Raw genomic sequence first — 18,423 nt, 5'->3', positions numbered from 1 at the left:
TAAAATAAATAAAAAATAATAATAAATAAATAAAATAATTGACATTGCTGATTCTGTTCTTTATGAAATTTAACTATATTTTATCTTACAGATAAAATTTTGGCTAACATCTGTCCTGGCGATGTGGGAAATCCACACTGAATACTTTCTCTTTCAACTTTAGCATGGCATGCAACCAATGTTATTGCGTTGCATTAGTGTGAATATGTTTTAGTTAACAATACTTATAAAGCTCATTGCAAAAAGCCATTTAAATATTAATAGTAGCTTTAGCACAGAGATTTTTAACCATGCCAGGTACAATGAACAAAATGAGAACATCTGGATCTATTAATACTTTTTAAAATCTGTGCCATAAACCCTTCATGTTTTCCTATCATGGAAGGTGCATCATCTGTACATACACTCACTAAATTTATCAACCTTATGACATTTATCTAGAAAATTGTTGAAGATAGTTATTCCCCATGCTGTTTCCAAGTGTCCAAAAGAAGTAACTACACAGAGCAAAGAAAATATTTTGTTATTTATTTTAAATTTCAGATTAATATGAGGATACAAACCATTAGGTTATATAATCCACACATGACAGGTAAAAATCAAGGTTGTAATTATGTCCTATACCCAGGAAGTATGCCACATATCTATGCATTATACCCACTGGGTGAGAGGTTACTGAAACCCTTATTCTCCTCCCTCCTTCTTGAGTTTGAGATTTTCTCTCATGTGGGTCTGTGATTGTTAACTCCTAGTTTAAAATCGCTATTGCATGCACGTGATGCTTGTTTTCCCAATCTTGTGATACTTAGGAGAATATTCTCCAAATCCATCCATATTATTTCAAAGGATGCAAAATTTTGACCTTTTTATGGCTAAATATTATTCCATGGCATACATATACCAGTTTATTGGTCCATTCATGTGTGTTGAGGGGTAGTTGGGTTGTTCCCACATCTTTGGAATTTCAGAGTGGCTATGAACATTCTAATACAAATATCCCTGTGGTAAAATGTCTTTTTGTTTGGATAAATGCCTAGCAGTGGAATTGCAGGGTCAAATGGTAGGTCTACTTTTAGTTCTTTGAGGGATAGCCATATTTCTTTCTATAGAGGCTGTAGTAGTTTTCAGTCTAACAGTGCATGCATGGTTTTCTTCTCTGCCCATCCACACTAGCAACTGTTGCTTTTGAGACTTTGTGATGCCATTCTAACTGGGGTAGGTGGTATCTCGAAGTGGTTTTGTTTTGGATTTCCCTGGAAAAATCTTCTGTTATGACCTGAATGAGATATAAAACCTGTGCCAAGGCCGGTGCCTGTGGCTCAGTGGGTAGGGCACCAGCCCCATATACTGAGGGTAGTGGGTTCAAACTCGGCCCTGGCCAAACTGCAACAAAAAAATAGCCAGGCATTGTGGCGGGTGCCTGTAGTCCCTGCTACTTGGGAGGCTGAGGCAAGAGAATTGCCTAAGCCCAGGAGTTGGAGGTTGCTGTGAGCTGTTGACGCCATAGCACTCTACCCAGAGTGATAAAGTAAGACTCTGTCTTTAAAAAACAAAAAAACCTGTGCCAAGTCTCCATTGATTCATCCAAAGTGATTGAATAATATGCATAGCAGAACCTCCATAGTTGACCTCCTTACGTTGACTGCCTCCTTAAGTAGACCTAATTTTCACAGACTGTACATGCAGCACATGTACTATCAGTACAGTAGGCCTAGTTTCATATGTTGAGCAATTTGTTATAGTCCTTAGATGGTCAACTTACAGAGGTTCACCATATTCTCTTTCTTCTTGAGACAGAGTCTCACTATGTCGCTCTTGGTAGAGTGCAGTGATGTCACAGCTCACAGCAACCTCAAACTCTTTGGCTTAAGCGATTCTCTTGCCTCAGTCTCCCAAAGCTGGGACTGTAAGTGCCCACCACAAAGCCAGGGTATTTTTTGGTTGTAGTTGTCATTGTTGTTTAGCAGGCCCGGGCTGGGTTCAAACCTGCCAGCTCCAGTGTATGTGGCTGGTGCCCTCGCTGCTGAGCTACAGGTTCTGAGCCCCTATTTTCCTTTTGTAGTATTTTTTCTTTTTTATTTAGTCAGCCTTACTCTATTGCTCCAGGCTAGAGTGCCATGGCATTAGCCCAACTCACAGTAATCTCAAACTCTTAGGTTCAAGTGATCCTCCTGCCTCAGCCACCCAAGTAGCTGGGACTATAGGCACCTACCACAACGTCCAGCTAATTTTTCTATATTTTTTAGTAGAAACTGGGTCTCACTCTTGGTTAGGCTAGACTTGACCTCCTGAACTCAACATTCCTCTTGCTTTGATCCCCAAGAGTGCTAGGATTACAGGTGTGAGCCATGGTGCTTGGCCCCTTTTGTTGCATGAAGTTGTTCTGTTAAGTTGAAGGGTAATTCATTCTGCCTAATCAGTTATGGTTCTCCTTGAAAGAGGAAGTGGTATTATATAGTATTTTGAAATGTTATGGGGAGGGAGTAAATGTTACAGGGGAGGGGGAGTTCTAAGCATCCTACAACATTGATAATCCATTTCTTCACAATTTCTGTATCACTAGCTTCCCTTTTTCCCCAAGTATATAAGGTACTTCATAACCTGCTTCAGTGGCATTATTTCTAGGGTCTTTTTTTTTGGCCGGGGCGGGTTTGAACCGGTTACCTCAGGTATATGGGGCTGGCGCCCTACTCCTTTGAGCCACAAGCGCCACCCCATTTCCAGGTCTTATTGCCACTTGAAAGAATCGTTTTTGCTTTTGTTTTTCATCTTTTAATTTCTGCAATATGCATATGACCTTCCTCCCCATTCCCATTTAAAATATCTATGATCCTTATGAGTGTTGTAACACTGATGAGCATTGAATTTCTTTAATATTGGTATTGTAGTATCACAAAGCAAGCAAATCATTTATCTTTAGCAGAAACAAGATAATATTACAATTCTCAATCAAAAAATCTGTGTTCTTTCAGGGTTCTTAGTCTTCTCTGACATAATGGGCTGTTAAGTAGACAATTAAAAAATATCATCAAGCTGTGCAAATTCTATTCACAAATTCCACTTCAAACAAAATACAGTGAACAGTGTCAAAAGCTGATGGCAGACTGGCATACTCGACCCCCATAAAGTCTGGCCAACAAACCTTGTGCAGTAGTGGGGTCAGGCAGCAGAAGTTAGACCTAAATCATGAGTGTAAATTCTAATTGTGCCAATCTAGGAGGATTATTTCATTGAAACTTATTTTATTCTGTAGTATTTTAAATACATCATATAAAAATTAAGTAAAAATAGGACACGGCGGCGCCTGTAGCTCAGTGAGTAGGGTGCTAGTCCCATATACCGAGGATGGTGGGTTCAAACCTGGCCCTGGCCAAACTGCAACAAAAAAATAGCCGGTATGGTGGCAGGTGCCTGTAGTCCCAGCTACTTGGGAGGCTGAGGCAAGAGAATTGCTTAAGCCCAGGAGTTGGAGGTTGCTGTGAGCTGTGATGAGGAAGATAAAACAAGACTGTCTCAAAAAAAAAAAAAAAAAAAAAAGAAAGAACAAAAACGTATCAACAAAAATAAAAGTTCTTCTGTAAAATTTGGATTCAGCCAAAGGTCACACGTAAGGGCCTAGAAAGCCACATGTGTGGCCTTAAAGCGGCAAGTCTCCACCCCTGGTTTAGGACAGTAATAATGCCTAGGGTATGTCGCAATTGAACTCTTGAAGGTTTCTTTCCCTCACAGCTGAGCCCTTTCTTAAGATTCACTTCCCATTAATCACAATAACCTAACTCAGAACTCGTGCTCTGCAGGCTGAAGATGACTGAATTGTTTTGTCTGAAGATGTCTACACCAAACTAATGAATTGGAAATTAAAGGCTTTGAAATACATTCTCAACCCCCATTCATGGCCTTTTAGTAATGCAACCAATCTGAGGTCTTACAATTAACTGCTTCACATTGAACAGGAAAGGCCAGTGCTGTGACTAATGCTATCCTGCTAATCTGGTCTGCCAAGAAAGGTGAGTAGAGAAACTCAGCATATTACCCTTTTTCCTTTTTCTCTAGGGGGGCATGTTAGAAATCTGTAGGTTTTTGGAACTAAAATCCTTTGCTGGCCCTAAATTATCTAACACCTTGAGTTTAATCTACATGGGTTATTTTTCAATGTTGCTTCCTTATCCAGAAATTTTATAATTGCAACTTTCATGTTGAAGACGAAAGTAAACGGAATTAAGAAGCAAAAAACTGAATAAATTAATTCTATTACACACATACAGATACCACATTTTGTTTATCCATTCATGACATTTGGGTTGTTTCCACCTTTTGGCTATTGCGAATAATCCTGCGATAAGCCATGGGTGCACAACAGCTGTTCACAACCCTGCTTTCAATTCTTTGGGGTATGTATACCCAGAGGCAGATCTGGGAAATTCTGACACATGCTCCAAGACAATGAACCTGGGAGACACTATTCTAAGCGAAGTCGGTCACAAAAGAGAACGACTGTAGAGTCCCAGTATTAACGAAATACTTAAAATTAGCCCATTTGACAAAAAGTAGAATAGTGGCTGGTGGGATAGGGGACGAGGAGGTACTGTTTAATGGGCAGTTTCAGTTCTGCAAGATGAAAAAGCTTCTGGAGATGGGTAGTGGCAGTGGCTACACAATAAGGTAAAGGTTCTTAATGACATTTATAATGATAAATTGTTACGTATACTGAAAAAGTTTTGTTATGTATTTCTTTAACAAAAAGCAAGGCACTTCCTTCTAAGCCTTGTCACTCTGACATTTCCGGCGGAGAGCAACTCTGGGAATGAGGCAAGAAAAGCCTGGCAGAGAGGTTTCCAGTCTGCCAAGAGGCGGGCCCCGAGCGGAGGGGCGGGCCGGGTCCAGCCGCGCTGGGGGCTGCGAAAGGACAGTCCTTCGCCGGGAAGGGTGGGGGAGTGGGGGGATGGAAGAGACGCGAAAACCAAGATACGCCCAACTTCGTTACAAGGTTCACTTTCCTTAGGGATCTCCCCGCTAGGATAAGAATTCTTTCGTCACAGGAAAGCCCTGAGATTCTTCTTTCCTTTCCCAACTCCCTCCCAGTCAAAAACTTCCTCGACGTGAGCAAATTTCTCGCCTCTCCACTGCTTTCTCTCACAAACCGTACCCCTCCAACCCCACTTCCCCAAGATTCCACTTGTCCTCCAAGATGTATCTCGCGCCGCTGCCACACTAACCGTCACTCGTCCGGCCCCCGCCCGCCGAGCGCCAGGGCCCGTGGACGGGCGGGGCAGTCCTCGAGCGCCCCGGAAGTCACTGCCCTTGCGGCTCGGGATTGGCGGGAAGGTGCGGGTGACGCGTTACGTGCGCCGATGCGGCCCCTCCCCTCCGCTTCTGCGCGGTTAGCGTGGGGAGGGGCGGAGTGTGTGGCCCTGGGCGGCCATTACCCGGAACAATCCGCGGCCTGGGGTCAGGTGACCCTCGGCGGGGTTGGCGGGAAGGGGGCGGGGGTGGGAAGAGGGCGTGAGGAGGGAAGGGAAAGGAGGCGAGAGAAGAAGGGCGGAGTAGAAGGGAGGGGAAGGGGGCGGGGTGGAAGCGGGTCACGTGATTCGGCATGGGGGCGGTGGCGGCGGCCGGGAGGAGCCGCCGGGGCAGAAGCCGCACTTGTTAGTGTGGGGGGTGGTGGGGGCGGGGGACGCCGACACCGTCACCCAGGGACGCCGAGGAGAAGGCGGGAGGGGGGTGGGGGCGAGATCAGGCTCCGACCCCCGGCCGAGGGGATGAGGGGAGCATGGGCGCCAAGGAGTCACGGATCGGATTCCTCAGCTACGAGGAGGCGCTGAGGAGAGGTGAGGGGGGAGGGGTCCGGGCGAGCTGCCGGGGAGGCCCGCGACGGGCTGGCCGGAGGGTGGGTGACCGGCAGAAGAAGAGGGGAGGTTGAGGGCGTGGGGCGCCTGAACTGGAAGGGACAGGTAGCTGGCGCTGGGGAATATTGTGGAGGAGTGAGGTCAGGTGGGAAGCTGTGTTTGGGAATTGGGACCGTATGGAGGGGTACGAAGCTTTCCCCGAGAGAGGGGCATCAGGCTCTGCCAGATTAATCCATGCCCGTGTTCTCTGGTGGCATTGTTGTCCTGGATGTGTCCAGGAAGTCTTCCTCTCCCCCCTTTCTTGGGTGACTCCAGCCCTTCCAGTACCCCTCATCCTTCACAGCCATTTTCTTCTATCACTCCTTCATAAAAACCTCCCAACACCCTAACCTGGTTCCTAACAGCCTCAGCTGGAAGGGAGAGAGGAGGCGGCTACAAAGCGCTCTTCTCTCTGCTACCCTGGAGCCCCTGCTTGTGGGGGAGTCTGTGCCTTTTCCAAGGGCCTTTGCCACTCCCTTGGGGGCTTTAACCGTCTTCTCCTGCCACCCCTCACCCTTTGAGCGGCTGACTTTGATAAGAACGACCTGAAATCGAGTTGTGTTTGAGGTGAGATGTGACTTGCCAACTGGCGCTGCCACAAGACCTTGTCTTAGGTTTCATCTCCTCTGTGGTTGACCAGAGGGCCTTTTACTGCGTTTGATTCCCAGTTCTTAACCTCTCCTATAAAATGGCATTCCGGGGTCCGGCGTTCTGGTACTGTGTTATAGCCCCCTTCGGAGACTGGCCTCGCTGTCAATCCCGGCCTCTTGCTTGGTGGCCGTCATGCACAGTATATTATTCCCAGCCCCAACCCCCTACCACTCACCCTGGACCTGCTGTCCCTGAGCACTAACTCACGGGCTGGCTGCAAGTGTCTGTTCACTGTCGATGGCTGGAATGTTATGGCTGGGATTTGCATGTGTGTGTCTGTGTGTTTGCGTTTCTTTTCGACGTTCAATGGATAGTCTTGGTTAGAAGTGAAAAACATTAAGATTAGGCGTCAAGCATTATTGTTTACAGGTTTCTAAGTCAGGAAACCAGCCACGCTCCAGGTAGTTTTAGTAGCTAAGGCTATAAAATGAAAATTAGGTTAAAGGACAGGCATTCAAAATCAGACTTTAGAAGTGAACTCTTGTTCGTATATAGGAAGAAGAGGGGTAAGTTCAGTGGGCCATCACCTGACAAGATGCAGAATTTACATGTATTGGTGTGGATTTATCAGAATAACAATAACAAAAAAGCTTTTTATGTCTTTTTTCCTGTGGAACAGTATAATGATTGTTCTTGTGGACAATCTCATTTGAACTTTCTTCCCCTTATCCAATATGAGAAATATTCCAAATTCTTGATGTGTTTCCAGCCCTAGTAGGCTAGTCATTTCCGGGATGCTGTTGAGCCTGACAGATCTGGCCTCAATTAGGCAATGACTTACTTGGCATGAAGGAGGACATTAGCCAAACTGAATTACAACTGAAAGGTTCAGAAGTGTTTCTTAAGTTTTAGGGTGTGAATGCCAGTGATGTACTTGGCTTTGAGAAATTCTAAATTAAACCTTTGTTCAACTCTAACCTGATTAATCTTACATCAAACTAAGATTGTATGTTTGTAAATGTAGTTTAACTGTGCATTATAAACTGATGTCTGAAGGTTTTTGATCATTTTGTTATGAGGTGTCTGCTTGTTGAGTTCTAAAGCATGTATTTGTAGAGGCAGCAAAATATTTGTTAACACCTTATTTATAACTATCCTTTGAATGAACTCGTCTTATCAATTTTGCTTCAGAGAAAAATTAAAGCAGAAGAGAGAAGCAAGTTGATAAACTGGCATTTCTAAATGTAAACCAAGAACCTTTTATTTTTAAATGGGTAACTCATTTAAATGTGATATTGTTTGCTGTAGTAAATGTCAGATTTTCATATAAAATATCTTTCAGTAAGGTTTCAGGAAGTTTATAAAGATAGAGCTGAAAAATGGTTTGAGAACCTTTTTTTGGCACTTGAATAATATAAATAGGTACTAACACCTCCATCCATCCATGGTTTTATCTGCTTGTTTATATTGTATGATGTGAGTGGGGGAGGGAGTAGATAGACTTTGACTCACACATTTTGTATGAATCATTGTACAAATGAAAAACTCCATAAAACTACTGAAATACTTGTCCTGTTGTTTTCACTTAAAATTATTGAATATCTAAAGAATATCTAACCTGGGGGCGGTCCCCTGGCTCAGTGGGTAGGGCAACAGCCCCATATACTAAGGGTGGCGGGTTCAAATGTGACCCAGCCAAACTGCAACAAAAAAATAGCCGGGAGTTGTGGCGGGCTCCTGTACTCCGGAGGCTGAGGTAAGAGAATCGCCAAAGCCGAGGAGTTGGAGGTTGCTGTGAACTGTGTGACGCCCCGGCACTCTACTGAGGGCGATAAAGTGAGACTCTGTCTCTACAAAAAAAAAAAAAAATGCCTAACTATTCTTAGGTAGTATTAAAAAAAATAGGTATATATTACCACAGATGAACGGGAGTTGAAGGCAGTTTATCTTGCAAAGTGGGGCCTTGGAAATGAAGTGTTGTGTTATTGACAGATAACACTTACTGGACCTGAGTGGAAGGGCAGTCTCCTGAATTCACTTACATTTTAGGAGATGTAGAAGATGGTTTTGCATGTTAGCTAGATTGCATGTCAATTGTATTAACCTTAATGGTTTTCTGAAAGTGTACTTTAAACATTTTTAGAGGGATGTACTAGTGGTAGCTTTTATTTTTGGCTTCTGTCTGTCTTTCTTAAATATCTTGATAGAACACAAGGAAAAGCTTGACTCTGTTTATATTGCATGTGTTTTCTAAGGAAGTATGCCTGTTGTATTTCATGGATACTGAGAATTTTACCAGTTCTGTTCATCTGTTTATTTCATCTCCTTGCATCAGTTCATGGGTTGTGTATTCTTAAAAATGTATTCTAAATACTTAGAACACAATGTTCAAAAAAATGTTGAATGAAATCAGATGAGTTGTGGTTTAGAGCAGTTTAGAACTCCAAGAAACCTTACTGTGTCCACCACTTCTTTCATATTTCTTCTTCTCCTCTTTTTTTCATCCTTCTGGAAATTGAGGATTGTAAGACTTTTTTTTTTGTGCCAGAATTGTCTGAATTAAAATAGTTCTTAACTTTGAAATTGTGATAATAAAACGTAGTGGGTGGTTATTAAAAGAACCCTTTCTTTAATTAGAATTTGGTACTTACATTGGATTACCTAGCTGGGTGACGAACTGTATATAGTGTGATACAAAGTTATATTGTGGTTTCATATTTTCAAGTACCCCTTTGCTCATTCATTCAACAGATGTTTACTAAATGCTAGCTATGGATTAGGCTCTGAGGAATGGATAAACATGACCCTCTCTCCTAGGCTCATATAGCAAGGGTCAGTGTCACTGATCTCCACTGAATTGAGAGATGTCCTTGACTTAGAGTGGTTTGACTTAACCTATTTTTTAAATTTATGATGGTGCAAAAGCCATATGTGTTCAGTAGAAACCATATTTTAGTACAGTATTCAATAAATGAGACCTTGAACACTTTATTATAAAATAGGCTTTGTGTTAGATGATTTTGTTCAATTGTATGCTAATGTAAGTATTCTAAGCATATTTATTTATTTATTTATTTATTTTTTGAGATAGAGCCTCAAGCTGTTGCCCTGGGTAGAGTGCCGTGGCATCATAGCTCATAGCAACCTCCAACTCCTGGGTTCAAGTGATTCTTTTGCCTCCGCTTCCCAAGTAGCTGGGACTACAGATGCCTGCCACAATGCCCGGCTATTTTTTTTTTTGTTTGCAGCAGTCTTTGTTGTTTGGTGGGCCCAGGGCTGGATTTGAACCTGCTAGCTAAGGTGTATGTGGCTGGCGCTTAAGGTGCTTGAGCCACAGGCACCGAGCCCTAAGCACTTTTATTTTTTATTTTTATTTTTTGTAAGTTTTTGGCTGGGGCTGGGTTCGAACCCACCACCTCCGGTATATGGGGCTGACACACCACTCCTTTGAGCCACAGGTCCCTCTCTCTAAGCACTTTTAGGGTAGGGGATTAAATGATTAAATGGCTTTTTTTTTTTTTTTTTTTGAGGTAGGGTCTTGCTCTGTTGACCTGGCTGGGAGTGCAGTGGCATCGTCATAGCTCAGTGCAGTCTCAAACTCCTGGGCTTGAGTTGTCTTTCGGCCTCTAGTCTCCCAAGTAGCTGGGACTATGTGTGTGCCATGATGCCTGGCTGTTTTTCTATTTATTTATTTATTTATTTTGTGTGTGTGTGTGTAGAGATAAGAGTCTTACTCTTGCTCAGGCTGGTCTCAAATTCCTGCCCCTCAAGTGATCTTCCCACCTTGGCTTTCCAAAGTGCTAGGATTACACATATGAATCACCATGCCCAGCCTTTAAATGCATTTTGATTTATCAGTTTACAATGATTTTTTTTTTTTGAGGTAACCCTCATTGTAAGTCAAGGGGAAATGTTTGTATGTATTAAGGTGTATGTGAGACTATCCATGGGGACGGGAATAAAATATTAGAACTTGTGTTTGTAATAGTAATTCGTGTATGTTTAATAATGTACATAGTCTCTTCACAAGTAGCATGCATGTATATCATTTATAAATGATCAATATATGTTATGTGCTACAGTGTTATAGAAGGAAGTGCCATAGGAATGCAGTGTGTAGTGGGTGTCTGTGGAGGCCTGGAAGTATCCCTTGCACTGTATTTATTTCATGGTAGATGCTCAACAATTGTGTGTTAAGGAATTTAATTTCCTAGTTAGTTATAGGTGGTTGTTTGCTAGTGGAATAATTAAGTATATAATAGGTGATGGTTCCAGTACTTTTCATTTTGCTTATCCACCAGCTTTGAGATGCTCTAAAACATTGACTCCCCAACCAAGATTTTGTTCACCATTTTCTCAATATTAAAATTTCGGGCGGTGCCTGTGGCTCAGTTGGTGGGGCGCCGGCCCCATATACCGAGGGTGGCGGGTTCAAGCCCGGCCCCGGCCAAACTGCAACCAAAAAATAGCCGGGCGTTGTGGCGGGCCCCTGTAGTCCCAGCTACTCGGGAGGCTGAGGCAGGAGAATCGCTTTAGCCCAGGAGTTGGAGGTTGCTGTGGGCTGTGTGAGGCCACGGCACTCTACCGAGGGCCATAAAGTGAGACTCTGTCTCTACAAAAAAAAAAAAAAAATTTCATTAGAATTACATTACCTATGATGTGATGTTAGCTGGTTACTATATCATTTTATTCATGAAAATTGAATTTCACAGTTGGTACCTTCTGAGATGCACTATTTATTCTCCTTTATTAAACCACTTATTTGCTTTCATATGAATTTGTTAAATTCACCAGTCAACTCTCTAGCATTAGTGTGGAACTGTCAGTTTTAGTTAAGCCTTTTGTAAGTTTACCTAGCCAGGTCTTACTACTTGTAAAGGAGAAAAATAGGCCAGTTTTAAATGAGTCTGCATATATATATAAAAATATATAGAGAGAGTCTTACTTTGTCACCCTCGGTAGAGTGCTGTGGCATCACAGCTCACAGCAACCTCAAACTCTTGGGCTTAAGTGATTCTCTTGTCTTAGCCTCCCGAGTAGCTGGGACTATAGGCGCCCGCCATAATGCCCGGCTATTTTTTTGTTGCAGTTTGGCCAGGGCCGGGCTTGAATCTATCACCCTTGGTATATGGGGCCGGCCCCCTATTCACTGAGCCACAGGTGCCGCCCGAGTCTGCTTATATGTAAATGCATAAATAGTTACAAAGATGCTGTTCTTTCTTCAGTTCATATGGCAGGTCAGTAGCAAAGGGGAGATGAACTATGGATTTGGGAGAGTGAGTGGAATGAGGTGACATCACTTTCTGGTTAGTGAGCTCACCATTTAACAAACTAGGCGGCTTTCATTTGAGTTTGCTTATTCATTGTGTCTTTGTGTTTAGTGAGACTTTACAGTGATAGCATTCGGTATTTCCTTCCAGAAAGATATGTAAGTAACTTAGGGCTGAAATAGTAATTCCCTATCAATAGCTAGAAGAAAGAGAAAAGGAAGATTTTTGGTGCTATTATATGCTAGGTTATAGGAAAAGTTGGGGAAATGATTATTATTCTTCTTTTTTTTTTTTTGTAGAGACAGAGTCTCACTGTACCGCCCTCGGGTAGAGTGCCATGGCCTCACACAGCTCACAGCAACCTCTAACTCTTGGGCTTACACGATTCTCTTGCCTCAGCCTCCCGAGCAGCTGGGACTACAGGCGCCTGCCACAACGCCCGGCTATTTTTCTGTTGCAGTTTGGCCGGGGCTGGGTCCGAACCCGCCACCCTCGGCATATGGGGCCGGCGCCCTGCTCACTGAGCCACAGGCGCTGCCCATGATTATTATTCTTGCTGTGATTATAGAAAATCTGTTTTTGGAGTACTAGAGTTAGAACAATGCTGAGAGTTTGAATTAGAAGCTTTAATGTTAAACAGCTGCAGTTTTCAGGGATTCTATAAAAATTTCATAAATTAGAAATTGGTTTGATAGTAGTGCTGAGAAGACTAAGGTGAGACAGACAGTTCTTTTCATATTGTATCCAGCAAGCATAGTTTCTCTTTTCAGACTTGTTTATGCTTCTGCTTTTGTTTGCCTTTGAGGCCTCTTGATACTTGTGTTTAAGTTGAACCTTTTCGTCTCTTTCTACATGCTAACAAGTCCTCTCATTTAATAGTAAAGACCTCTTGGAGGTAGGATGGATAATTACTGACACAAAAACCTGATAAAACTAGCTTTTTGAGTATTTACTTTTATAGTCAGACTTATTTATTCTAACACCTATTTATTCAAAGATGACCAGTATTCAAGGCCTTTCCTTAATATCTCTCATTTTCAGGGATTTAATATCACTAACAGAAGGCTCTTTACTTTAGGAAATTCTCAAGCTCATCACTGTCTTGTGAATAAGTTTCAGGAAAACTGATATTTTGAAATCTTGCATAACACGTTTCTTGGAGTCCTTGATATTGGACTGCATTAAAAGGAAAATTGTGCTAAAGTGAGGTTTTATGGAGGAAGTTCTCCAGCATTGCTTTCATTTTTGTGAAGAAGTTAGCTTGTCCCAGCATCTTACCCCTGTGGAAAAAGCCTTTTAACATTTGCTGTGGTTGCCTTTTGGTAATGACTCATGAAAGGGTCTGGAGAGATTCCATTATGAAAAGGATCTTTCTGTCACTAGTCATGGGAATCTTGACAGTAAATGTCACCACTATCCAACCCAATTAGCCAAAAGTCTAGAGACTCCTCAGTTCCTTTCATTTTCTGTACATGTATCTGACCTATCCTTTTATTTCCAGTTGAGTCTGTTATCAGTCCAGTGAGTTTGGCATCCAGTGCATTCTGTTAACTTCTGCTTATCTTCATGCCTCCACTCTAGTCCCAGCTGCCATCATCACTTGCTGAAAGACACTGTGCAGTTATTTCCTAGTTTCACACAGCAGCCAGTATACTCTTAAAGTCTAAATCAGATCTTGACATTCCTTTCTTCAGCCTATAATTACTTTAGGAAAAAAAAAGTCCTTACAGTGGTCTACAAGGCTCTAAAAGTTCCTACTCAACACTCCAACCTCACAGAAATTTCCCTCTTGGTTTTGTTTTTGGAACACCTTTTTGGCTTGCAGCCTTTGCATTTGCTATTTTCTTTTTTAATGATTTCAATTTTATTTATTTATTTATTTATTGCAGTTTGACTGGGACTGGGTTTGAACCCTCCACCTTTGGTATATGGGGCCAGCGCCCTACCCATTGAGCCACAGGTGCTGCCTCGAGCATTTGCTATTTTCTTTAATTTGGGAAAGGCTTTTTAACAAATATTTACTGTGTCTGGCTCATCCTAACACCTCATATCCCCAGTTTGGATGGCTTCATGGAGGCCTTCCTTTATCACTTTATATGAAGTGGTATTCTTTTGTTACTCTTGCAATATTCTGAATAGTTTGTAGCTTTTACCATGCTATGTAATTATAATGTATATTGTCAGGCCTGTTGCTGAATACCCAGTGCCAGGATTGGTTCAGTGCTGGGCCTGTTTTAAGTGGTCAGTAACTAGTGGATGTCTGGGTGAATCTATAAATGATGGAGAGAAGATGTGGAGAACTTGCATAAAATTTGTAAGGTTTGAGGGTAAAAAATGCAATGTGGACAGGGATTGAATATACTAAGAACTGTATCCATCTAAAAATTTCTTTTTCTGGAACTGAGAAAGTTTGTGATAAAAATTTTGGATGCTGGTTAAAAATCTAACAGTCTTAAATGTAATTTGTAATTTTGTCTGTTTAGTATAAATACATAAAATTGATAACTAATGTAAAACCCAAGGAGAGACTAATATGAGAGTAAGTATTGTGTTTATTAACACTTGAGAATGCCTTTTGGTTGTGTGTAAAATCTGTTTTTATTTAATTAAAATAATTAATTAATTGATTTATTTAGAGTCAGAGTCTCACTGTGTGCCTGCAGTAGAGTGCCATGCTGTCAAAAGTTCATAGCAACGTCAAAGTGATCCTCTTGTCTTAGCCTCCCAAGTAGCTGGGACTATAGGGAGTCCACGGCTAGTTTATTATTAGAGATAGGGTCTCACTCTTGGCTCAGCCTGGTCTCAAATTCCTGAGCTCAAGCAATCCACCTGCCTCGGCTTCCCATAGTGCTGGGTGTACAGGTGTGAGCCACTGTGCGTGGCCCTGTGTATGAAATTTAATAATTTTGCTTATGAAATGATTTTTTTTTTTTTTTTTTGTAGAGACAGAGTCTCACTTTATGGCCCTCGGTAGAGTGCCGTGGCCTCACACAGCTCACAGCAACCTCCAACTCCTGGGCTTAAGCGATTCTCTTGCCTCAGCCTCCCGAGTAGCTGGGACTACAGGCGCCCGCCACAACACCCGGCTATTTTTTGGTTGCAGTTTGGCCGGGGCTGGGTTTGAACCCGCCACCCTCAGTATATGGGGCCGGCACCTTACCGACTGAGCCACAGGCGCTGCCTGATTTTTTGTTTTTTTGAGACATAGTTTTACTCTGTTGCCCACGCTAGAGTGCCGAAGTATCATGCCAGCTCATAGCAACTTCAGACTCCTAGGTTTCAAGTCAGCCTTCTGCCTCAGCTTCCTGAGTAGCTGGGACTACAGGCACCTGCTACAACGCCTGGCTATTTTTTGGTTGTAGTTGTCATTGTTTGTCAGGCCCGGGCTGGATTCAAACCTGCCTACTCCCGTGTAAGTGGCTGGCACCTTAGCTGCTTGAGCGACAGGCACCAAGCCTCTTTTTTTTTTTTTTAAAGAGATAGGGTTGCTCTGTCACCCAGACTGGAGTGCAGTGGTCAAACACCTGGCCTCCCAAATTACTGGGATTATAGACATGAGCCACTGTGCCAGGCATATTCTGACTTCTATCACTATAGATTAGTTTTGCCTATTTTTGAACCTCGTATAAATATAATCATACAATATTTATTTACTTTTTTCGTGTGTATGTATACATGGTAAACTCTTTTTTTTTTTTTTTTTTTTTTTTGAGGCAGAGGCTCAAGCTGTTGTCCTGGGTAGAGTGCTGTGGCGTCACAGCTCATAGCAACCTCCAACTCTTGAGGTTAAGCAATTCTCTTGTCTCATCCTCCCAAGTAGCTGGGACTATAGGCACCCACCACAAGGCCTTTTTTTTTGTTGCAGTTGTCATCGTTTTAGTTGGTTCAGGCTGGGTTCAAACCCACCAGCCTTGGTGTATGTGACTGGTGCCCTACCCACTGAGCTCTGGGCACCGCTGATGAACTCATTTATAAGACCAAATTTTAAGCATCTTCTCTGTGAAGCAAAACCATGACAAGTTTATTACTCTTGAAATTAGGGCCACTGTATTATTTTTTATTTCCAGATGCTGGCTTATTGGCTGACATGAAGTACTTGTTCATCAATGAATTGGCATGGGTCTTTCCCCCTGAATTATCTGGTTTGCTAAATCCTTATCTGTCAAAACTAAGCCTAGAAGTCAAATTCTCACAGAAGCCTTCCCTGACATTGCTCTTACTTTCTTTCTCCTGTTTTGCTGTAACAAACTTTTAATAGTAGTTATCCCACTGTATTATAGCTGCTAGTTGAACTGGCTGTCTCTGTTTCTTGAGAGCTCTGAAGTTGGTGACAAATAAGTATTCAGGACCTAGAAGGTATCTATCTGGCTTATTAAAATGTTGTCTGAATGAATAGGACAGTTTAGTGTTGTGTAAATAAAGAAGGCTGATAATACAACTGGTAGTAATAATCTGGTAAGCTGCTTTTTACAGAGCAAATTGTTTGTTTCATGACATTTATGCAAATATTCAAATGTTCCAGGAATGTAAACATTGAAAATTTGAGTTGTAAATAATGTCTGCTGGCTCTGAACTAAAATCCATGAAGTACTCAGTAGTAAATGCAAAGGAAAAAGAAACACTGCCTTAAATGCAAGGATGGCTCACACCTGTAATCCTAGCACTCTGGGAGGCTGAGATTGCTTGAGCTCAGGAGTTCAAGAGCAGCCTAAGCAAGAACAAGACCCCTTGTCTCTAAAACTTTCTGGGCATTGTGGCTGGGTGTTGTGGCGGGTGCCTGTAAATCCTAGCTACTTGGGAGGCCGAAGCAAGAGGATCACTTAAGCACCAGAGTTTGAGGTTATTGTAGTCTATGACGCTAGCACACTCTACTGAGGGTGACAAAGTGAAATTCTTTTTTTTTTTTTTTTTTGTAGAGACATCGCCTTCGGTAGAGTGCCGTGGCGTCACACAGCTCACAGCAACCTCCAAATCCTTGGACTTAGGTGATTCTCTTGACTCAGCCTCCCAAGTAGCTGGGACTACAGGCGCCTGCCACAACGCCTGGCTTTTTTTTTTTGTTGCAGTTTGGCCGGGGCTGGGTTTGAACCCGCCACCCTCAGCATATGGGGCTGGTGCCCTACCCGCTGAGCCACAGGCGCCGCCCAAAGTGAAATTCTTTTTTTTTGTTTTTTTTTTTTTTGTAGAGACAGAGTCTCACTTTATGGCCCTCGGTAGAGTGCCGTGGCCTCACACAGCTCACAGCAACCTCCAACTCCTGGGCTTAAGCGATTCTCTTGCCTCAGCCTCCCGAGTAGCTCCAAAGTGAAATTCTTAAAAATAGGTATATCTATATATTAATAGGTGAGTTTAAGGGAATGGTAAATACTGACAGAGGTTTTTTAAAATATGTAATCTCTCAAATACAGCCCTTTGCGTATCAAAAATTTATTATGGCAATGTTCTCTGTGTGTGTGTGTTTTTTGTTTTTTTTTGAATCAGAGTCTCACTTTATTGTCCAGGCTAGAGTGTCCTAGCATCAGCCTAGCTCATAGCAACCTCAGACTCCTACTGGGTTCAAGAAATCCTCCTGCCTCCTCTTCCCGAGTAGCTGAGGGACTGCAGGCACCTGCTATAATACCTGGCTAATTTTTTCTATTTTTGTAGAGGTGGGGTCTTATTCTTGTTCAGGCTGGTTTTAAACTGCTAAGCTCAAGAAATCCTCCCACCTTGACCTCCCTGAGTGCTAGGATGACAGTGAGCCACTGTGTGTGACATCTTTGTGCATTTTTATTAGAGGTTTTTAGCTTTCATCCACCTCTTCTAGAGGTTTTTATTTCTTGGCAATGACTTTTTATAACTTATTAGAGAAAACTTTTATTCTAGACTGAAGGCTGATATACACAATGTTTTAGTGAAAATAATTTTTTTTCAAATTTTGAACACTGTAATTGAGTTTGACTTGATGATTAGTGCTCTAATAATGTGTTAAAAATTAATGTTGAGGTGGCGCCTGTGGTTCAAAGGAGTAGGGTGCCGGCCCCATATGTGGAAGGTGGTGGGTTCAAACCCAGCCCTAGCCAAAAACTGCAAAAAAAAATTAATGTTGTTTGGGTGTATTGGTTTACACCTATAATTTCAGCATTTTGGGAGATCTGGACAAGAGGATTGCTTGAGGTCTGGAGTTTGAGACCAGCCTGTATAACATAGTGAGACATTTACTCTACAAAATATAAATTAAAAAAATTAACTGAGAATGGTAATGTGTGCCTGTCTGTATTCCTAGTTACTTGGAAGGCTGAGATGGGAGGATTGATTGAGTCTAGCAGTTTGGGGTTGTAGTGAGCTATGATTGGACCATTGCACCACAGCCTGGGTGACAGAATGAGACTATCTCAACAAAAGAAACATGAAACAGTTAAATGTTTAATATTGAGCTATGTAACTTAGTGGAGTTATAATAAGGTACTCTTAAAAATTTCGATTTTCTTCATCCCTTAGAAGTTGTTACTTTTCATAAAATAAAAAAATTAGATTATAATTAGCCAAAAATTGGGTGAGAATAAAAATGCAATGCATGTTCTGATTTACTATATGTTGATTACATATTGCAAGATAGGGATTATCCTGTTTTTGCAAATTAGGTTAGAAATTAAAGATTTGTTGGAAAAATTTAAAGAACAGGTGAAAATTAATTT

The 18,423-nt window shown here is 42.1% G+C and overlaps 1 protein-coding gene across 2 annotated transcripts in view; it reads left to right on the top strand.

Moving 5' to 3' along the window:
- Positions 1-5,486: 5,486 nt before the first annotated feature.
- Positions 5,487-18,423, top strand: part of USP32 (ubiquitin specific peptidase 32) — a 216,031-nt gene continuing 203,094 nt past the window's right edge. For both annotated transcript variants that reach the window (XM_053570185.1, XM_053570184.1), the window contains exon 1: positions 5,487-5,828. In XM_053570185.1, coding sequence (XP_053426160.1) covers positions 5,771-5,828 — 58 coding nt within the window. In that variant the 5' untranslated portion in view covers positions 5,487-5,770. The remainder of the gene's footprint in view (positions 5,829-18,423) is intronic.

Source organism: Nycticebus coucang, chromosome 18 (genome assembly GCF_027406575.1).
Source record: "Nycticebus coucang isolate mNycCou1 chromosome 18, mNycCou1.pri, whole genome shotgun sequence".
Lineage (NCBI taxonomy): Eukaryota > Metazoa > Chordata > Mammalia > Primates > Lorisidae > Nycticebus > Nycticebus coucang.
Note: the sequence above shows the minus strand (reverse complement) of the source record. Positions and strands in the feature narration are given on the sequence as shown.